The following is a 23,244-nucleotide window of genomic DNA, read 5'->3' as shown; positions in this document are numbered from 1 at the left end:
GTCGGTCGGAGGAGACGAGGACGTCCATCAGCAGCTCCTATGGACGTCTGATACCTTCTCAAGGTTAGTAGCAGACGACGTGGGATTTTACTAGGTGAGTATTCTAAAGGGGTTCCCAGGACGCAGCGCTTTCTCTGGTGGCTCTTTCTGACGTGGCGGGGTAACCTTTCCATGCCCCACCGCGTTCCTCCAGCGCCCCGGCCTCCCGGGGCCTGCTTGCGGTCCCTGGCTCCTAATTTAGGCCCCGGGGCCTACTTGCGGCGTACCTCCTACCCTCCTCAGCGTTCTATACAGCGGCCTCACAGGCGTCGCTCACCTCCACAGCCAGCACCGTTGCTTCCGGCGGTCACTGGCTCCCAATTTAGGCCCCGGCTTTTCCGGGGCCTACTCCGGCGACTCTTCTCCGGCGGCAGCACTCTTTCATGCGGCGGCTGCCACGCCGCTCTGCCGGGCAGCGTCTGCGCCGCGGGGGTTCTTCTCAGCGGTCACCGGCTCCTAATTTAGGCCCCGGTTTTTCCGGGGCCTACTCCGGCGACTCTTAACCGGCTGCAGCGCTCTCTTCATGCGGCGGCTGCAGCGCCGCTCTGCCGGGCAGCATCTGCGCCGCGGGGGTTCGCAGCGGGCACCGGCTTCTATTATAGGCCCCGGCTTTTCCCGGGGCCTACTTCCGGTTTGCGCGCTCCCTCTCTTCCGGTCTGCGGGCGGGCTTTTTTCCCGCCCGACATATTTTTGTCCTGCCCACCGGCGCCTCCGTGGCTGGCTCCTCCCACTTCCTCCAGGGAATGAGTCACTCTTCTGGCGTGCACTCCGCAGCAGCAGCAGCAGCACCAGCTCAGCCCCGCACGTGTTTTTTCCTGTGAGCTCAGCGATCTGCACAGAATACGGCCCCTCGGGACAGGAGTTCTCAGCTGACAATTGGGACATTTTCCAGGACCGGGTCCGTGAGTAGCTGCACTGCAGACTGACACCCTTCTCTGCCCCACTGTCCCCTAACCCACTGGCATCTTCAGGGATCTCTCAAAATGTCTTCTAAAGGGGGCCGCGCTCGCCCCCCTACCTCTTCATCTTCTGCCCTAGTCACGTACTTTGCATGTTCGTCCTGTAACAGCAAACTTCCCTCAGGTCAGTCCTCTCCGCTGTGTCAGTCCTGCAGCAACCCGATTGTTCCCACCGCCCAGGACCCCCCGACTGTTCCGCCCGAGAGTGATCCCCCCCATCCCAGGCTGGGCCGCCTCTCTGTCACAATCGGTGGCCGATTTAACACGGGTATCTCAAACCTTGGTGTCCGCGCTGGATCGGTTACCCCTGCAGACCCCTGCCGTGGCCAGCGGGTCGCAGGAACCGCCACCCGAGACCTCCTTGCCAAGCTACAAAAGGTCCAGACAGGAACGTCGGTCTGAGTCCTCTTCGCGTTCCATCTCGCCGCCCGGTCCTCCCCCGCGGTTGGTGTCGCACCGTTCCTCCTCCCCTGAGTCAGGCGAGGCCTTATCTGATGCGCCCTCAGAGGAGATTTCGGAGCTGGATCCTAGCCAAATCGCCACCATGAGTGAGTCGGTCCAGAACCTCATTCGGGCTATAAACCAAACATGTGGCATTAAGGATCCCTCTACGGAACCCGCAGATCAGGCGGTTTCGTTTAGACGGGCCAAACCACCTTCAAAATTTTTTGCTCCTCATCCTGAATTCGAGGAAATCCTGGCCAGAGAGAGAGAGAATCCGACCAGACGTTTTCAGAGGGGAAAACGCCTGGGGGTGTTATATCCTTTTTCACCAGATCTTACCGCCAATTGGACGGTCTCTCCCTCGGTGGATCCCCCTGTTTCCAGGCTGTCCACCAACACGGTACTTCCACTGTCCGGTGGAGCGTCTCTGAAGGATTCTAACGACAGAGTTATAGAATCCTTCGCGAAATCTGCCTTTGAAGCGGCTTCAGCAGCGCTATGCCCAGCCTTTGCTTCCACTTGGGCTTCAAAATCCATCTGAAAATGGGCCAAGGATCTACGGCGAGGTATCCTGGACGGGACTCCTCCAGCGCAATTAGCGGAACTTGCCAACCAGATTTCCCACGCTGGTGAATACCTGGTTTCCGCCTCCCTGGATGTCGCCTCTTGTGCGGCTCAGGCTTCCAGCAATGCCGTTGCCATCCGCCGGACCGTTTGGCTCAAGGCCTGGCAGGCGGACTTGTCCTCCAAAAAGTCCCTCACTAGTCTGCCCTTCCAGGGCTCTCGTCTCTTTGGTTCCCAGCTGGACCAGATCATTAAGGACGCCACTGGGGGCACAAGTTCCCTTCTTCCCCAGGCTAAACCTCGTCGCCCCCCTCCTAGACGACAGTTTCGCTCGTTTCGGCCTTTTCGTCGCTTCGCTGCATCAAACGCCTTTTCCCAGCAGCAACAGAGGCCACAGGCACGTCAAGAGAAGAAGGCGGTGTCCTTCAGGCCCACTCCGTCCTGGCGTCCTCGCTATTCCCAGGGTAGATCGTCCAGGCCCAGGACTGGAAGATCCACCTCCGCATGACTCTCTGCAAGACTCCAGCCCAACTCCCAGTTTGGGCAGCCGTCTTCTCCGTTTCAGGGACATCTGGATTTCCGCAGTAGAGGATGCATGGGTCAGGGAAGTTGTATCCTCGGGATACAAAATAGAGTTCGCCTCCCGACCCAGGGATCGCTTCTTCCAATCCCGTCCTCCAAAAGATCCCGCTCTGGTTCCGGGCTTCTTCGCAGCCATCGCTTCTCTGCTCAAATCCGGGGTAATCGTTCCTGTCCCAGAAAAGGAACGGTTCACGGGTTTCTACTCGAACCTCTTTGTGGTACCGAAAAAAGACGGCAAGGTTCGTCCCATTCTGGACCTCAAATTGCTGAACAGGAGGGTTCGCCTGAGACACTTCAGGATGGAATCCCTTCGTTCAGTAATTGCTTCCATGGAGGCTCAGGAATTTCTATGCTCTATAGATATCCAGGACGCCTACCTACATGTTCCAATATTTCCCGGACGTCACCGTTTCCTGCGCTTCGCAGTGCAACAAGACCATTTTCAGTTCGTCGCCCTGCCGTTCGGTCTCGCAACCGCGCCAAGGGTGTTCACAAAGATCATGGCGGCGCTGATGGCCATCTTGAGAGTCAGAGGCTTGGTCCTATTTCCATATCTCGACGACATTCTCATCAAGGCTCCGTCCTTTGCTCAGGCCCACGAAAGCCTGTCCATTGTTCTCGACACCTTAGCCCGTTTCGGGTGGCTGGTCAACCGGAAGAAGTCCTGCCTTATTCCTTCTCAGCGCATCATCTTTCTGGGCATGCTCTTCGACACTCGTCAGTCCAGAGTCTTCCTTCCAAAGGACAAGAGATCCACCCTTTGTCGGGACATACTCTTGCTCCAGGGTCCTCGGCCTCCCTCCCTCCGATCGGCCATGAGGGTTCTGGGGAGGATGGTAGCTACCTTGGAAGCGATTCCCTTCGCCCAATTCCATTCTCGACCCCTTCAGCAAGCCATTCTGTCTCAGTGGGACAGGTCGGTCTTCTCCTTGGATCGGCCGATCAGACTCTCCTTTCGGTTCAAGCGGTCTCTCAACTGGTGGCTGACGTCTCCTCTCATCTCCCAGGGCAGGTCCTTCCTTCCGGTTCACTGGCAGGTGGTGACAACGGATGCCAGCCTGATCGGCTGGGGTGCGGTTTTTCGCCACCTGACGGTTCAGGGCCGTTGGTCGCCGCAGGAGTCTGCGCTGCCGATCAACGTCCTCGAGATTCGGGCCATCTTTCTGTCCCTCCGCCACTGGGAAAGGATCCTCAGGGGCCTTCCAGTCCGGATCCAGACGGACAACGCCACGGCTGTGGCATATGTCAACCATCAGGGGGGGACTCGGAGCTCCTTGGCCCTTGCCGAGGTATCCAAGATCCTCCTTTGGGCAGAGGCTACGGTTCCGGTGATATCCGCGGTGCATATCCCCGGCGTAGAAAACTGGGCCGCCGACTTCCTCAGCCGCGAGGGTCTCGCGGCAGGGGAATGGTCCCTGCATCCGGAGGTCTTCCATCAGATTTGTCTTCGATGGGGAACTCCGGATGTGGATCTCACGGCGTCTCGAATCAACAGGAAGGTTCCGCAATTCGTCTCCAGGTCACGCGATCCTCTCGCAGTGGGCGTCGATGCTCTGGCCATTCCTTGGTCACAGTTCGAGCTGCCCTACCTGTTCCCACCCCTTCCATTACTTCCCAAACTGTTGAAGAAGATCAAAGCGGAAGGGGTGCCGGTCATCCTGATCGCCCCGGATTGGCCCAGGAGAGCTTGGTTCGCGGAGCTCGTCAACCTTCTCGCGGACGCTCCCTGGCGCCTTCCAGACAGGCCCGATCTGCTGTCCCAGGGTCCGATCTGCCACCCGAATTCTCGGTCGCTCAGTTTAACGGCGTGGCTGTTGAGACCGCGGTTCTAAGGGCGTCCGGCCTTTCGGACCGGGTGATTCACACCATGATTCAGGCTCGGAAGCCTTCGTCTTCCAGGATCTACTACCGCACCTGGAAGGCTTACTTCCGCTGGTGCGAGTCCAACCGTGTTCCGCCTATGGTTTTTTCCCTGCCTTCTCTTTTGGCCTTCCTTCAGGCAGGACTGGATTCGGGTCTGGCCCTTAGCTCCCTGAAGGGTCAGGTCTCTGCGCTTTCCATCCTCTTTCAGAAGACCTTGGCCTCTCGACCACAGGTTAAGACCTTCTTTCAGGGGGTAGCACACGCCGTCCCGCCGTACAGGGCCCCTGTGGAGGCATGGGACCTAAACCTGGTACTGGACGTTTTGAAGGTTTCTCCCTTTGAACCTCTTAGGGAGATTCCTCTATCAGTTTTATCTTGGAAGGTGGCCTTTCTCGTGGCCATCACGTCCATTCGCCGCGTTTCCGAGCTGGCGGCACTTTCTTGCCGCCCTCCGTTTTTGGTCATTCACCAGGACAAGGTGGTCTTCCGACCCCCACCTTCTTTTCTTCCTAAGGTGGTTTCCACCTTCCACCTCAACGAGGACATCGTTCTACCTTCCTTTTGTCCTGCTCCGACTCATCCTCTGGAGCGATCGTTGAACAAGCTCGACCTCGTCAGGGCAGTGAGGATTTATCTGGATAGAACATCCTCTTTCCGGAAGACGGATTCCTTTTTCGTCATTCCTGATGGCACGCGTAGAGGCCAGCCGGCTTCTAAAGCGACACTTGCTCGATGGATCAGAATGGCAATTTTGGAGGCTTACCGGGTCAAGAACAGAGTGCCCCCTCCTGGGATTAAGGCTCACTCTACCCGGGCAGTTGGCGCCTCCTGGGCGGTGCACCACAGGGCTTCCGCCCTACAGCTGTGCAAAGCGGCAACTTGGTCTTCCATCCACACGTTCGCCAAATTTTACAAGGTCCATACCTACGCATCGGCGGACGCCAGCCTAGGCAGAAGGATCCTGCAGGCGGCAGTGGTGAGTCCTCTGACCTGATGGAAGTCTGTTTTTCCCGCCCTTGGGACTGCTTTGGGACGTCCCATGGTTCCTGTGTTCCCCAATGAGAGGCGATAAAGAAAACAGGATTTTTGGTTGCTTACCGTAAAATCTGTTTCTTGAAGCCTCCATTGGGGGACACAGCTCCCTCCCAATGTTTTCTGTTGTTATCTGTTCTATGACTGTTCTCACGTTACAGTTCTCAAGTTTGTGGTTATGGTTTTTCAACCTTGTTTTATTATCTCCTACTGCTTTCTCACTAACTGAAGAGTTTAATGCCAGTCGGTGGGGTGTACACTGCAGAGGAGGAGCTAACTTTTTTATTTGCATAGTGTCAGCCTCCTAGTGGCAGCAGCATACACCCATGGTTCCTGTGTCCCCCAATGGAGGCTTCAAGAAACAGATTTTACGGTAAGCAACCAAAAATCCTGTTTTCTACCTTGTCATCCTTATACAATCTGTTATATTACTCAGCGGCTTTTAATCATTTACGCGACCATTTATAGTTTCTTATGTTATAGAGTTGCAATGTAGCCGTAAACATCAGATGATATACGGTACTTTTTTTGCATGGACTTATAGACTTGAAAGTCCTAGTCTCATATCCTTTACAAATTGGTTCTTGCCGCGATTTCCTTTTTTAATGCACAGCTTTGGTCCGTGAAAATAGTCGCTCGTTATACTGACCCATTGAATACCATCGGTCTGAGTGCATTTTAGTTTATTTCCAGACAGCACTCGGACCGAAAATAAAAAGTGTGAGAGCTCAGGAAACAAAGTACAGGTCCTTCTCAAAAAATTAGCATATAGTGTTAAATTTCATTATTTACCATAATGTAATGATTACAATTAAACTTTCATATATTATAGATTCATTATCCACCAACTGAAATTTGTCAGGTCTTTTATTGTTTTAATACTGATGATTTTGGCATACAACTCCTGATAACCCAAAAAACCTGTCTCAATAAATTAGCATATCAAGAAAAGGTTCTCTAAACGACCTATTACCCTAATCTTCTGAATCAACTAATTAACTCTAAACACATGCAAAAGATACCTGAGGCTTTTATAAACTCCCTGCCTGGTTCATTACTCAAAACCCCCATCATGGGTAAAACTAGCGACCTGACAGATGTCAAGAAGGCCATCATTGACACCCTCAAGCAAGAGGGTAAGACCCAGAAAGAAATTTCTCAACAAATAGGCTGTTCCCAGAGTGCTGTATCAAGGCACCTCAATGGTAAGTCTGTTGGAAGGAAACAATGTGGCAGAAAACGCTGTACAACGAGAAGAGGAGACCGGACCCTGAGGAAGATTGTGGAGAAGGACCGATTCCAGACCTTGGGGAACCTGAGGAAGCAGTGGACTGAGTCTGGTGTGGAAACATCCAGAGCCACCGTGCACAGGCGTGTGCAGGAAATGGGCTACAGGTGCCGCATTCCCCAGGTAAAGCCACTTTTGAACCATAAACAGCGGCAGAGGCGCCTGACCTGGGCTACAGAGAAGCAGCACTGGACTGTTGCTAAGTGGTCCCAAGTACTTTTTTCTGATGAAAGCAAATTTTGCATGTCATTCGGAAATCAAGGTGCCAGAGTCTGGAGGAAGACTGGGGAGAAGGAAATGCCAAAATGCCTGAAGTCCAGTGTCAAGTACCCACAGTCAGTGATGGTGTGGGGTGCCATGTCAGCTGCTGGTGTTGGTCCACTGTGTTTCATCAAGGGCAGGGTCAATGCAGCTAGCTATCAGGAGATTTTGGAGCACTTCATGCTTCCATCGGCTGAAATGCTTTATGGAGATGAAGATTTCATTTTTCAGCACGACCTGGCACCTGCTCACAGTGCCAAAACCACTGGTAAATGGTTTACTGACCATGGTATTACTGTGCTCAATTGGCCTGCCAACTCTCCTGACCTGAACCCCATAGACAATCTGTTGGATATTGTGAAGAGAAAGTTGAGAGACGCAAGACCCAACACTCTGGATGAGCTTAAGGCCGCTATTGAAGCATCCTGGGCCTCCATAACATCTCAGCAGTGTCACAGGCTGATTGCCTCCATGCCACGCCGCATTGAAGCAGTCATTTCTGCCAAAGGATTCCCGACCAAGTATTGAGTGCATAACTGAACATTATTATTTGTTGGTTTTTTTTGTTTGTTATTAAAAAACACTTTTATTTGATTGGATGGGTGAAATATGCTAATTTATTGAGACAGGTTTTTTGGGTTATCAGGAGTTGTATGCCAAAATCATCAGTATTAAAACAATAAAAGACCTGACAAATTTCAGTTGGTGAATAATGAATCTATAATATATGAAAGTTTAATTGTAATCATTACATTATGGTAAATAATGAAATTGAACACTATATGCTAATTTTTTGAGAAGGACCTGTATATTCAGACTCCACCGGCCTTCCTGACTGGCAGCTGCAGCTTGCTCTGATCAGTGGGAGATCTCAGCATGGAGGAGAGACATTGAGGAGCTGTTCATCAGGCTAGATCAGTGTTTCCCAAACTCCCGTCCTCACGGACCCCACAGGTCATGTTTTCAGGATTTCCATAGTCTTGCACAGGTGAGAGAATTCCTGAGGGCTTGAAACTTCCACCACCTGTGCAATACTAAGGAAATCCTGAGAACATGACCTGTGGGGTCCGTGAGTACTGGAGTTTTGGAAACACTTGGCCAAATGAATGAAGGTTTAGTTGAAACTCTTAAAAGGATTATACAACCATTCTTGCATTAATTTATAAAGTAAGCACACTAGTCTCATCGGGTCCAAGAGATCTGTTTACTATGTACGCAGTTTGTTTTGTAAAATCCAGGCAACGTTTGGGATCAAATAATCCAAAGGACTTTACATACCGCCATCTACTTTATTTGAAAAAATATTTCCATTAGAAAAAAAAATAATAGTATAAATAATGGTTGTCTTGTTTTTTTTTTTTTTTTTTTTCAGGAATATGCAATTAATTGCCATGTAATCACCTGGGAACGAATCCTCAGCCACTTTGATATCTTCGCTTTTGGCCATTTCTGGGGCTGGTCCATGAAGGCCTTACTGATCCGCAGCTATGGCCTCTGCTGGACCATTAGCATCACGTGGGAGCTGACGGAGGTACGTGCTCCACAGCTGCTTGGAAAGTTCTGTTAGATGCTACTATATGGAATAGCAAAGTCTGGGAGGTAAGACTACACTCCCTGACAGAAGTTATGTCGCTTATCCATGGTATGTAAATAAAAGCTTATATAACCTGACGTTAAGGCTATGTGCACACGTTCATTTTCTGCAGATCCGCAGCGTTTTTTACCGTGCAGATCTCTAGCGTTTTTGTACCCATTCCATTATAGAAATCCGCAGCGGTAAAAACGCATGAAATCCGCACAAAATCCACATAAAAAAACCGCATCAAATCCGCACCTGCGTTTTCTGCCAAGAGAAGCAGAATCCGCACATAAAATTTCAGAGGCAAATCTGCAACCTGTGCACATAGCCTTAATTCATCCATTGGTTGTATGTATTATTCTTTCTCCTTCGCCCCATTGGGGGACACAGACCGTGGGTGTATGCTGCTGACACTAAGGCTTCTTTCACATTTCCGTCGGTACTCGGCCGTCACCAGGCGTCGGCGTGACGTACCGACGGAAGCTTATGAAATTCTGAGTGACGTGAGCAGCAGACGCAGTGTTTCAATGCGTCCGCTGCTCATTGTAAAGTCCCAGGGAGGAGGGGGTGGAGTTCCGGCCGGGCATGCTCATTAAAAAATGCAGGAGAGGACGTACGAAAAAACGTTCCCTTGAACGTTTTTTTGATACGACGGCCCGCCAAATACCGACGCATTCAGTGCACGACGTATGAAACGTGTGTCCATACGTCGCGATGCGTCGGTAATACAAGTCTATGTGAAAAAAACGCATAATCCAGGCAACTTTGCAGGATGCGTTTTTTCCACAGAACGACGCATTGTGACGGTCTGCAAAAGACGGAAGTGTGAAAGAAGCCTAAGTGACACAAAGAAAGTTCGCTCCTCCCCTGCAGTATACACCCTCCTGCTGGCTCTCAGCTCCTCCCCTGCAGTATACACCCTCCTGCTGGCTCTCAGCTCCAACCCTGCAGTATACACCCTCCTGCTGGCTCTCAGCTCCAACCCTGCAGTATACACCCTCCTGCTGGCTCTCAGCTCCTCCCCTGCAGTATACACCCTCCTGCTGGCTCTCAGCTCCAACCCTGCAGTATACACCCTCCTGCTGGCTCTCAGCTCCTCACCTGCAGTATACACCCTCCTGCTGGCTCTCGGCTCCTCCCCTGCAGTGTACACCCTCCTGCTGGCTCTCAGCTCCTCCCCTGCAGTATACACCCTCCTGCTGGCTCTCAGCTCCTCCCCTGCAGTATACACCCTCCTGCTGGCTCTCAGCACTTCCCCTGCAGTATACACCCTCCTGCTGGCTCTCAGCTCCTCCCCTGCAGTATACACCCTCCTGCTGGCTCTCAGCTTCTCCCCTGCAGTATACACCCTCCTGCTGACTCTCAGCTCCTCACCCGCAGTATACACCCTCCTGCTGGCTCTCAGCTCCTCACCCGCAGTATACACCCTCCTGCTGGCTCTCAGCTCCTCACCCGCAGTATACACCCTCCTGCTGGCTCTCAGCTCCTCCCCTGCAGTATACACCCTCCTGCTGGCTCTCAGCTCCTCCCCTGCAGTATACACCCTCCTGCTGGCTCTCGGCTCCTCCCCTGCAGTATACACCCTCCTGCTGGCTCTCGGCTCCTCCCCTGCAGTATACACCCTCCTGCTGGCTCTCGGCTCCTCCCCTGCAGTATACACCCTCCTGCTGGCTCTCGGCTCCTCCCCTGCAGTATACACCCTCCTGCTGGCTCTCGGCTCCTCCCCTGCAGTATACACCCTCCTGCTGGCTCTCGGCTCCTCCCCTGCAGTATACACCCTCCTGCTGGCTCTCAGCTCCTCCCCTGCAGCATACACCCTCCTGCTGGCTCTCTGCTCCTCCCCTGCAGTATACACCCTCCTGCTGGCTCTCGGCTCCTCCCCTGCAGTACCCTCCTGCTGGCTCTCGGCTCCTCCCCTGCAGTATACACCCTCCTGCTGGCTCTCGGCTCCTCCCCTGCAGTATACACCCTCCTGCTGGCTCTCGGCTCCTCCCCTGCAGTATACACCCTCCTGCTGGCTCTCAGCTAATCAGTTCTTGCTTAGTGTCCGTAGGAGGCACACGGACGGGTCTGCCATTCAGACCCAAAACTCTTTATTTTATTTTTACCTTTTACATTTTTTATTTTATTTTTTTCCATGGACGAATGAGGCGACGAATCCTTTCAAGGTTCCGATCTCCCCGAACCATCAACATGTGAGCACGGAGAGTGTTGCCTCTCCGAGCAGCCCCCACTGTCCCACCACTGTGAAAGCGGATGGCACAAGGAGGCGGACAGTTCCTCTCCACCTCCCTAACAAAGGGATGATGGATTGAGGTTTATCCCTATATCCCTGCACCGTCCACGCTGCAATACCTGACCTACAGTCATCCGCGGCGGCTCCATGTCGGGACGCACACCGATGGTGAGTGGATCCAGTCAGCGGTGGGTCTCTGCAGCGGGATATTCACATGCTGACAGGCAGTCTCAGGCTTCCCTGTGGCCCACCTCCCTGAGGTAATGCTCCGGCCGGCTGCAAAAATTTTGCTCCCAGCTTCGGGCCGATGTGTAGGCCGCACCCCGGAAGCGCACTATGGCGCCCTAAGGCGGCTCTGCCCGCTTTTCTGGCGCTTCTCACCTGGCACAGAAGCGCTCAGTTTTCTCAGCCACTGCAACGCCCCTCACTTTTACTGCGAGTATCGCTTCCGCCAGCTGCAGAAATTTAGGCCCTGGCTTGGGCCTATTCATGGAAGTCTCGAGGCTTCGCCCACATCGTGCCTGTGGCTCCGCCCCCAAATTGGCGCTTCTCGATCTCTGCAAGATTTTATCACCTCTGCAACTCCCGGTGGCCATCTTGGTCCACCCGGCCGGCTCACACGGGGCGACGACTTTGCATTAAAGGGGCACAACGACTCTTCAACATGACTGGTCTTAACATGACCAGTATTCCCTGGTCTTAAAAGCACATGACCAGCATTCCCTGGTCTTAAAGGCACACGACCAGTATTCCCTGGTCCTAAAAGCACATAACCAGTATTCCCTGGTCTTAAAGGCACACGACCAGTATTCCCTGGTCCTAAAAGCACATAACCAGTATTCCCTGGTCTTAAAGGCACACGACCAGTATTCCCTGGTCCTAAAAGCACATAACCAGTATTCCCTGGTCCTAAAAGCACATAACCAGTATTCCCTGGTCTTAAAGGCACATGACCAATTTGAAGCCGCTGATCCCAGTTTATCCCAGAATACCTAGTTGCCTTAGTTCACTTCGTCACTGACCGCAATCCATGGTTTCACTGACCAAGAGATTGAATCCCTCCGTGATCCCTCTGTGGCTTGGAGTGCTCGCAGGACCGATATACATGGTCCCTCTCCTACATGGGAGCCGTTGGCTAGCAGGGGCCGCAAGTACTCTACAAACGTACAGGCGTCTAGAAACATACAGGCATCTAGAAAACGGAAGTTTTAATTTCCTGATCTCTCCCCCCAAGGATTTGCTGAGAACAAGACTCTGAATATAGATCGGATACTGCCTTGGACCTGGACTTGCCAGAGCTTCAGAGAAGGATGACTCGCCTATTTTATATCATCAACCAATCTCGGTACATTGACGAGGACTCCGGTTCTGCTCTATACTGCACAGTGTCCCTCATAAGGAGACTAAAGTCCCTCGTAGAGCATTTGTCATTCAGTCCGGATAAGCGATTCACTGGACAGAAGCCTCTACGTGGGATGCCATGCCTCGTCTGATTTTTAAGGGCAACAGGTCCTTTAGGCTATGTGCACACGTTGCAGACTATTTGCGTTTTTTTTAGCATTTTTGCGCTATAAAACCGCAAATAATCTGCATACATTAAGCATCCCATCATTTATAATGGAATCTGCAATTTCTGTGCACATGATGTGCGTTTTTCCGCATGAAAAATTTTCCGCGGAAAAATAATGAACCTATTCATTAATTTTGCGTTTTTTTTGCGTATTTCCCACTGTCTAATGCATTGGGAAATGTCCGGGAAAAACCGCGCAAAAAACTGAAATGTCCGGATTTCCACAGGAATTTTCTGCATGAATTCCTGAACGTGTGCACATAGCCTTAAAGGGCACCGATCTCCCCACACCATCAACAGACGAGCACACGGAGTGTCACCTCCATGTATCCTCTTCTGCATCCAGGCCTAACGCCAGACAACCTGTAATGTCCTTCCGGAGACCTGAACTCTCTGGATGTACAGAGGTACCCTTTTTGGCATCCGAGCACCCCCTCTGCATTACCACTATTTAGCAGATGATGCAAGAAGGCGGACGATCCCTCTCCACTTCCCTGTTAAGAGGATGGTGGATCGAGGGTTCCTAATTTTTAACTCTGCACCGTCAAAACAACGACAGTGGCAAGAGACGATGACCTGCTGGATGCAACCGCACATTCTGCCATGGGGCAGATTAACCGGGTAGAATCTCCTGTGGTATACCTACCAGTATCCCTGCCCGATGTATCATCAATTCAAAATACCACGGACCGTCAGATAGTAAATCTGGTTCGTTCCGGCTTGCGGCTTCGGTTTCAGCGCTCTACCCTCCCTAGCCACCGCATGGATTGCTAGAGCAATGGTCTCCTGGCAGGAGACCTTAACTACTTCGATTCACACCAGTAACCTTTTCCCGAAGACAGTACAACTGGCCTATCAAATCTTTTGAGCATTTTCAAGTCACGACCTTGTCCTTCGGCCTTGCTACCGCACCCAGAGTGTTCGCCAGGGTCATGGCGGCTGTCATGTTCCTCTTGCACCCTAAAGGCATGTCGTCCTGCCCTGTTTGGTCGACTGTCTAGCCACTCTTCCAGGACTACGCTGAGTCGTCTATATCACTTGTGGTACCCTCTCACCTGGGCTGGCAGCTAAACTTTAGTTCTCCTCATTTCCAGCCCAGCAGATATCCTTTTTGAGGATGATCCTGCACAATTCCAGAAGGATGGTAATTCTCTCTCGAGACAAGATCATGGCCCTTCAACAGGGAGCTCGCGCACTTGATCACTCATCCCCTCATTTCATTCGATTTGCTAGGAGGGTTCTGAGGAAAAATGTTGACGACAATGGAAGCAGGTTCCTTCGCTCCGCTCGTTTTCAGCAAGTCAAACAGACTTTCAGATGGTAGTCTCTGAGCTCCTTCTTCATCCAGGACCTTTCTCCCGGTTCATTAGTTATTAGTAACTACCAATGCCAGTCTTCTTCTCCCGATCATTGCTCTGGAGATCCGAACGGTAGTCCTACAGCAGGTCACTGCCTTCTGGCGGGTCACCCCATCAGAATTCAATTGGATAATGCCACGACTGTGCCATACGTCAATCATCTAGCAGGTACCCACGGTCAGGCGCCATGGCCGAGGTACCTCACATTCTCTGATGGTCCGAGATCTATCATTCGGTGATCTCAGCAGTACATATCCCAGGAGTAGAACTTTGGGCGGCAAACATATTCAGCCCTCAGGGTTCCGCCTCAAGTGAGTGGGAACTTCACCCGGAAGTCTTCCATCAGATCTGCCTTCACTGGAGCTCTCCAGTTGTAAATCGGATGGCGTCCAGACTGAACGCCAATGTACTCGAGCTCGTGGTTCGGGCTTGAGATCCAAGAGCCATCGCACTGCATGCTCTGGTTCTGCCGTGGTACCAGTTTCCATAACTCTCCTTCCACTACTTCCGAAAGCTTTTCGGAAGCAGAAAGGGCCCCAGTGATCCTCCGAGATCCACACTGACCACGTCAGTTTTTGTTTGTGGAGCTAGTATCTTTCCGCCTTATTGCAACAAAACTGCAAGTAGGGACTTTCTCGCAGGGAGTTTTCACACATGGGGAAGAACTATCGCATACCGTTAGATCATTGGGATCTTACTGGTCCTAGGAGTCTTACAGTGGACTCCTTTTCATCCGGTCAGACTTTACTATCAGGGAAGCTCGCCCTTTTTTCTCTGCGACATCCTCATCTTGACGAGTCTTCAGAGCTAGCTGCTCTGTTCTTTCAGACTTTTTTTCCTTATTACCTTCAAGACAAGGTTGTCCTCCGGCCATCCCTGTCCCTTGTTACCAAGGTGGTATTGTATTACCACTGTTATGAGGGCATCGTTTTTCCCTCATCTCTTTCGGCACCAGTCTACAAAATGGAATGAGTTCCTTCCGAAGGCTTCCTGATGTTTACAGGAAGGATTTTGCCGTTTCATCGGCTATGTTAGCCTGGTGGATTTGTTTCATCCAGGAGTCCTTCCGTGTTAGATGTCAGCTTATCTCCCTGCCTATTGAGGGTTCTAGGCACCAGGCGTCGGCAAAGCACGCCTGAAAGCTTGCGGATTCATCCAGTCCGCATGCATTCTTGAAGCACTATAATTCCCACACTTCCACAGATGCGAGTCTGCCCAGGCGGACTCTGCAGGCCGCGGTGGCGCACTTGTAAGTAGCAGTTACTCAGGGCCTGATCTAATGTTGTCCCCACCCAGGAACTGCTTTGGGATGTCCCACAGTCTGTGTCCCCTAATGATGCAAAGGAGAAATAGGGATTTTTGTGTTCTCACCGTAAGATCCTTTTCTCTGAGCCATTCATTGGGGACACAGCTCCCACCCTGTTATTAGCTTATGCTTGTTTTATAATCTGACATGCTATACTCTCATATATAATGTGACATATTATACGCTCATATATTGTTATTGATCTCCTACTGCTTTTGCACCGAACTGGTTAGCTGAGAGCAAGCCGGAGGGTGTACACTGCAGGGTAGGAGCTAACTTTCTTTATATCACTTAGTGTCAGCCTCCTAGTGGCAGCAGCATACACCCACGGTCTGTGTCCCCCAATGGAGAAAAGGATTTTACGGTGAGTACACAAAAATCCCTATTTTTGAAAGTTGAAACCCTCCGAAATGTGGTTTAAGTTAAGAAAATAAATTGGCATCAATGCAGAAATATTGATCAGTTAATGGACACAGAATGGATAGATTCTGGCAAGACAAAAGTTTTGTCGCCTGTTCATATAATGCACCCAATCCTAGTTTACATCCTCACTTGTTCTCAATAAATGATCGGTTAATTAGTGTGTGTGTGTGTGTGTGTGTGTGTGTGTGTGTGTGTGTGTGTGTGTGTATAAAAAGAAACCCAGCACCCCAGACTTTCATTTGAACTGCAACTTGAGCTCTGACAACATGCCAAAAATCCGCCCTGCGACCAAAGCCTGGATAATCAAGAGGTTGAAGACCAGATCCACTGCAGAGGTGGCTGGCACCTTTAATGTGTCTCAGTGTCAAGTACATCAAGTGCAAAGAATTAAAAAAAAAGATTTGAAGAGACTGGAGATGTGTATGAAAAGCGCAGGTCTGGCAGACACTGCAAGACAACTGCTCAGGAGGAACGTTTGTTGGTTAGAAAATCCAAAGCAAGCCCCTCTTCCACTGCAGCAGAGCTCCAACAGGCCTGGTCACCTCAAGTCCCTGTGTCAACTAGAACAGTTTGTAGGATTCTGTCTCGAAATGGCCTCCATGGTCGATTCAGTACTCAGAAGCCAGCACTAAACAAAAGGCAAATAAAAAACCGTGTGGCATTTGCGAAGCCCCACAGCCTGCTAAACAGATGGACGCTGGAATAGTGGCAGAAGGTGGATTTCTCTGATGAATCTTCAGTAGAATTACACCACAGCCGCCGCAAATACTGCAGGAGACCTACTGGAGCCCGTATGGATCCAAATTACACCCAGAAAAAAATTACATTTAGTGGTGGAAAGATCATGGTCTGGGGTTACATTCAGTATGGGGGTGTGCGAAACATTTGCAAGGTGGAAGGCAATATCAATAGTCTAAAATATCAAGAAGTATTAGCTACCTCTTCTATTCCAAATCATACAAGCGGTCAAATTCTGCAGCAGGATGGTGCTCCATCTCATACATCCATCTCTACAACAAAGTTCCTCCAGGCAAAAAAGATCAAGGTGCTCACGGACTGGCCAGCCCAGTCACCAGACATGAACATCATTGAGCATGTTTGGGGTAGGATGAAAGAGGAAGCTTGGAAGACAAAACCAAAGAATCTAGATGCATTCTTTGCTATTCCTGATGACTTCATTAATAAGTTGTATGAATCATTGTTGAACTGCATGGATGCAGTCCTTCAAGCTCATGGAAGTCACATAAAAATATTAAATATGACTCTAATAGCACCACAACTTCATTCACCGATGTTATGCAACATATATTTGTATTTTAACTTAATTGTTTGTTTGAATTTCACATTACTTTCTGTTGGCGACAACGTTTGTCTTGCCAAAATCTGACCATTCTGTGTCGATTAACTGATCAATATTTCTGCATTGATGCCAATTTATTTTCTTAACCTAAACCACATTTCGGAGGGTTTCCGCTTTCAAAAGAATAATATATACAATCAATGGATGAATTTAACGTCGGGTTATAAGCTTTTATTTACATAACGTGGATAAGCGACATAACTTCTGTCAGGGAGTGTATGTTCACACAGAGTTTATGATGTTCCAAACTCACTTTTGGGGGGAGCTCTTGGAGAAGTTTTTCAGCTCCTGAAGCAGTTTTCACCTATGGTCACACAGAGTTTATTAAGGAGTTTTTGGAGCAGAAACTTGGCGAGAACTCTCCACATCTCAAAAGTTTCTGCTCTGAATACTCAGAAAAAAGACTCTGTGTGCACATAGCATTGAAGAGTTTTAGAATGATTTTTTATTTTTTTCTTGAAGTGTTTTTTTGCAGTCTTCTGATTTGGGCAGTGCCTAGATTAGAGCAGATTTCTACAGTAGTTGCTTCAAAGAAGTGACATGCACTTTTTTCCTGCATCGTTAAAACCTCTATTTGAAGAAAATAGCTCATAAATTGAATCGGAAGAAGTCTTCCAAGCCTTTTTTAAGGAGGATTTGAACCTGATTCGCTCCAAATAAACCTCCCCAAAAATCTATGTCAACATAACTTTTTAAAGGGGTGTCTACTTGGAGGTGTCTGTTATGGGGATGCAGCAGCTGTGATCTGTCTCCATCCAGAAACTATGGAGAGTCTTCTTCCATGGGGTGATGTCATATGGTGGAGACCTCCGATCTCGGCTGGTGCACTAATCTGGATCTAGTGTCATGGATGCTTGGATTACAAAGGATCATACATGGACTTATGTGATACCATGATGGTCTTTTCTGTGGCTTTGTTCTTGTAACCTGTTCTCTCCTTCTTCCTTCAGCTGTTTTTCATGCACCTTCTTCCTAATTTTGCTGAATGTTGGTGGGACCAAGTTATCCTGGACATCCTCTTATGTAATGGAGGCGGCATCCTTCTGGGCATGGTGGTCTGTCGCTTTTTGGAGATGAGATCTTATCACTGGGCAAGTTTCAAGTAGGTGCAACTCCGGGGGAAGCCTTTTTGTCTGCGCATTTACATGTCTGCTGTTTTTAAAGTGCACCGTCACTGACACATGTCCCTCCGTGTTGCTGTGGGGTCAGAAGAAGGCGCTGGCCATGCTCCCCTCAGCTTCATGTTACTTAGGAGATATGTAAAGTACAAATATATCACAGTATTTTGTGACTGGTTAAAGGGTTTTCCATTTCTTCCCAGGTAGGGTATGAAAAACAAAGAAAAAGTCTATGCGCTCCTCCTGGAACTGTGACATTTCCCTACTCCTTCACACTACTATGTCGCCCGAAGGTCTTGCAGCATCAACATCCAGAGGGGGCGTCACGTGACCATAATCAGCAGCAGTAGATTGGCTGCAGCGGTCACGTTCCGCCCTTCCCAGATGCTGATTCTCCGAGACTGGCGGGGGACACCGCAGTACGTGCAGAGGAGCGGTGCTCCAGGAGCTGGTATATGATTTTTTTATGGGAATGCTCAGTGTCCTCCAATATCTGCCTGTTTTTTTTCTCATTTAGGGACATTCACACGACCAGCGGGAAAATAAAGAGGGCCATGTTACAATTTACCCCAGCCAGCTGGATCTACGTGCGTTGGTTCGACCCTAAATCCTCATTTCAGAGAGTGACTGGAGTCTATCTGTTCATGATCATCTGGCAGGTAAGGGCGTCCGTCTGTCGGATTGTGACCATGTTACCAGTACAGCGCTCCTTCTGGTCACAATATTAACCACTTACAATGATCTTTGCTGCTCCATATTCACAAAAATCCATATCCATTGCTACAGAAAGTCCGGAAACCTGAGGACCCATCCAGTCTACAAGGGGCTGTATACTGGTAAAATGCCCGGATTGCTGCCCTGCACGTCCTGATTGGCTGCTCGGTAATATTTGGAATTGTCATACAAGTGTATAGAAAGTCTCACATAAGCAGCCCCCTCTCTGTTCCCTGTGGAGCAAGATGTTCCTGAGATGGGTACATATCCCATTGGGGGATTTGCATCTATCAGACATTTGTGTCCTATTCGCAGGGTACGTCCGCTCTGGGAATGCCCATTGGGGATCTCAACAGTACCGGCCACTTCCAATGGTCGCCTCCATATTAATATAGCAACTGGAGCCTGATGCATCACAGCCTTATTCTATAGAAACCAGTGCAGGAAGACGTCTCTGTGGTGTCCGACGCCCCGTACTGTCACTAATGGATATCACATCCCGATCCTCTAGACCAGAACGTGACCCTGAAATGTAGCGAGACCCCGTTCACTCTATGTATGCAGAGCATCTGCGACTCTGCCAGGGGTTCTCTCTGAATCCCCCAAAAATGGATGGAGCCCGAAACTGCTCAGATGGACTCCATTTGTCCATCTTTTCAGATAGGCACAAAATGTAGCCGGTTACATTCTTATGCCGGTCTGAAAAAAATATCTCCTAGAACAAAGATGTGAAATCCCTGATCATGGTTCATGGGACCGCGCTCCAGAATCTCCAGTGTACGGCCCTGTTCTCTGGATTTATGGGTATCTCAGAAATTGGCCCCCCACCGATCAGCAAAATATAACTTCTACTGAGGACAAGTGACAACCTGCCCGGTTTGGACTGACCCTAGAAGCCCTAAACTTAGTCTATTCTCCCATCATGGATGCTAAACATATACACAGGGCTCCATCCACCCCACAGAGGTTAATAATGTGTCCGCATGGCTTCTGTCAGCGTAATGCAAAGAAAACGTAAGGCACCGCATAGTAGACTACACTTTCCCATGGAAAATTACACAGTAAATAAGTGTACGCTTTTATGCCGTGGGGCCGCGACAGACGACGTATATAATGACAGATGTGGGGTGGACAGGCCCTAATGGGTCAATGTAGGACTGAAGTGATGGACATTATTTACAACCAAAAATATTACCTTTCCATCACTACCTGAGCTGTATCGGGAAGCTTTACCTTTTACACAGACTTGTCAGAAAACGTGATCTGAGGGGGATCTGTGCCTCGCGGCCCTCCAACCATGGTTACTATAAGGAAGAGCCCACAATTTACCTTCTGACTATAGTTTCCGAGTCTGTAGTCATCATCTACCAATCATTACCACACAAGCTGCGACGGGCAGTGAGGAGATGGGTCGGAGGGTCCTGCCGCCTTCATTCTAGTAATTGGAGAGGGTCACGGAGCACAGATCCCCTCTGATGACATGGCCGAGGTGACCCTCCCCTGTAAGGAACCCTTATAGATTACATATTTGCTATTTGACGACTGTAGAAGGAAAGCATCTCGGACCGGTTTATGTCCATCATCAGCCATCATTTAGGCTATGTGCACACGTTCAGGAATTCATGCAGAAAATTCCTGTGGAAATCCGGACATTTCTGTTAGATTTTCGCATGAAATCTGCATGCGTGTTTTTTGCGCGTTTTTTTCCCAGACATTTCCCAATGCATTAGACAGTGGGAAAACCGCGAAAAAACCGCAAAATTAATGAGCAGGTTTATTATTTTTCCGCAATGCGTTTTTCATGCGGAAAAACGCACATCATGTGCACAGAAATTGCGGATTTCATAAAAAATGATAGGATGCTTAATGTATGCAGATTATTTGCGGTTTTATAGCGTTTTTTATAGCGCAAACGCGCTAAAAAAAACGCAAATAATCTGCAACGTGTGCACATAGCCTTACAGTTTACATGTATTTATAATTGAATGCAAAAGTTAATAAAGTTTGTTAAAGAAACCAACAACTTGTTTTGGCACCAGATCTGAACTCTGATCGGCTGCAGCGGTGATGTGAGCTGTTGACGTGACATCATCGCTTCTGCAGCTAAGACACCGAGACCTAAAAAGGAGGGTGAACACCCGCTATGGGTTCTTTTTTTTTTTTTTTTCTTTTTTTTTTCTCTCTTGTATGTAGAAAACTGCTTATTTTATTATTTTTTTATGTTTATTAAGCCTATGAACACTTTAGGCCACAACGCACACAGATTTATAATGATGTTCCTCCTCTTCTCTGTGACTTTGATTCCTTTCCTAAAATCCTGATGCTTCACTTTACAAAGAAAACCTTCCAGCAGTGACTACAGCGCCGGCTCTGGCTGCAATGCGTGGCGTGCGGCCTAAGATGGAAGTGAAAATGGCTGCGTCATCACGCCCACCGTTACCGCGAAATCGCTGGACTTTCTGCGACTCGCATGTTGCAGTTGCGGCAACTTGAGGATGGAAGTGCGGCGATACGTTGCGATGTGGCACCACTACGCTGCGAAGTTGGGTCGCACAACCAAAGGCAGACTCACGTTTTGTACAGTGAAGCATCAGGAAAGAAGTCGCAGACACACGAAGAAAAACCGTCCTCTGTGTTCTTATTAAAGGGATCTTTTTGGTAACCAGATTCCTTTAAGACACTATCATGAAGTGAGGAGAGACAGATGGGGAACCCATCGGAGAGGCAGCTGTGACACCCCGGGGGCTTTCATGTCCTGGATGATAAGATTCCGTGTTTTCGCTGCGCTCGTTCCCGTACACCGGGGATCACCTGAAAGTATTTTCCTTGTTTTCTTTCCCCCCTGCAGCTGACGGAGCTGAATACTTTCTTCCTGAAGCACATTTTTGTGTTCCAAGCCAGTCACCCGCTCAGCTGGTGCCGGATTCTCTTCATTGGGATCATTACGGCTCCGACAGTCAGGTAATGGACGAGATGGATCGTAAAGGAAACGCACGAAGTATCGCTTCTTACAGGCTTCACCTCCCCAACCTACAGGTCATGAAATGACCAGATCAGATCTTAATTTATTAAAGCGGTCGCCCAGATGTATCTTCGGAATAGGACAACCCTATCCGATCAGTGGGAATCCGTCCACCGATCAGCAGCGAGCAAGAATAGGAGCTGTTGTGCAGCACCCGGCAGCAGCGACTATGTCATCAATGGGAAAAATGCTGGAAACCCCTTTTCTAGCACTATGGAATGCAAAATGTGCAAAAATTTTTTAATGAGACTCTATTACAAAAATTATTTTTACCCCCCCCCCCCCCAAAAAAAAAAATGCATGCATTTAAGTAAGAAAAAAAATTTGTCCCCAAAAGTGAACAACTAATATTTCTTTCTTCCGAAAAACTTTAGTGACCAATCCAAAGTGTCAGACAGATAAAAGCCCCCAGTGGGCTCATGACCACCTCATTCTAGAGTCCTTTGGGGTCCGATCTCCCGGACCTCAATGGATCAAAAATCTTGGTAATGATGTGCATGTGCTCCAAGTCATCATTTTGACGGGAATCTTGTGAAGGAGGTTTATTGATGGTGATGAGCGAATATACTCGTTACTCGAGATTTCCCGAGCATGCTCGGGGGTCCTCCGAGTATTTTTTAGTGCTCGGAGATTTAGTTTTCATCGCCGCAGCTGAATGATTTACATCTGTTAGCCAGCATAAGTACATGTGGGGGTTGCCTGGTTGTTAGGGAATCCCCACATGTACTTATGCTGGCTAATAGCTGTCAATCATTCAGCTGCGGCAAGAAAAACTAAAACTCCGAGCACTAAAAAATACTCGGAGGACCCCCGAGCGTGCTCGGGAAATCTCGAGTAACGAGTATATTCGCTCATCACTAGTGACTCTTCCGTTGATATTTTCCAGTTTTACCCCTTGCACCCCTGCTATATACCTCCAGCTTACCCTCCATCCTCCTCTATTTTACAGGCAGTACTACGCCTATCTTACAGATACACAGTGCAAAAGAGTCGGGACCCAGTGCTGGGTGTTCGGGTGAGTAGCATCTTTGCATTGGGCTGCATGAATGAGGTGACAACCAGGCATTGCCATTTCTCTTGTTCATTTGGTTTGTTACTTGCAGTCAGTAGGCCGTTAATAGGTGGAGGCAGGAGGGGGATGGCTTGGCCCTGACCAGACATGTTGTCAGTGAGCTCATTACATCATATGATTCAATCTACTGCTTTCCTAACCTCAGATTCTCTCACCGTGAATTATGATTTAAAGGGGGATCCTCATCTCCATGTTCCTATCCTAATATGTAGTAGGTGTAGTCAGAATAATAATAGTATCAACTATCTCCAGTTAAAAATGTAGTATAGTTCTTCTGATTCGCTAGGTCACTTACCCCATGTGCAGGGCATTGCAGTAACTTAGGTATCCATGGTTATGACCACTGGCAAATAACTGTTAATATATGAATGGTCGTAACCATGGATACCTAAGCTACTGCAATGCCTGCACATGGGCTAAGTGACCTAGCGAATCAGAATAACTATACTATATT

At 49.3% G+C, this 23,244-nt stretch overlaps 1 protein-coding gene across 3 annotated transcripts in view; it reads left to right on the top strand.

Moving 5' to 3' along the window:
• PTDSS1 (phosphatidylserine synthase 1) overlaps positions 1–23,244 on the top strand; it is a 97,006-nt gene that overhangs the window by 55,731 nt on the left and 18,031 nt on the right. For all 3 annotated transcript variants that reach the window (XR_011314123.1, XM_069731673.1, XM_069731672.1), the window contains 5 exons: positions 8,405–8,563; positions 17,815–17,966; positions 18,500–18,641; positions 21,545–21,657; positions 22,668–22,733. Coding sequence is in view for 2 of the 3 variants with exons in the window: in XM_069731673.1 (XP_069587774.1) it covers positions 8,405–8,563; positions 17,815–17,966; positions 18,500–18,641; positions 21,545–21,657; positions 22,668–22,733 (632 nt within the window). In the remaining variant the exon portion in view is untranslated. The remainder of the gene's footprint in view (positions 1–8,404; positions 8,564–17,814; positions 17,967–18,499; positions 18,642–21,544; positions 21,658–22,667; positions 22,734–23,244) is intronic.

Source organism: Ranitomeya imitator, chromosome 6 (assembly GCF_032444005.1).
Source record: "Ranitomeya imitator isolate aRanImi1 chromosome 6, aRanImi1.pri, whole genome shotgun sequence".
In the NCBI taxonomy this organism is placed as follows: domain Eukaryota; kingdom Metazoa; phylum Chordata; class Amphibia; order Anura; family Dendrobatidae; genus Ranitomeya; species Ranitomeya imitator.
This window is presented reverse-complemented; position numbering and strand designations above follow the sequence as displayed.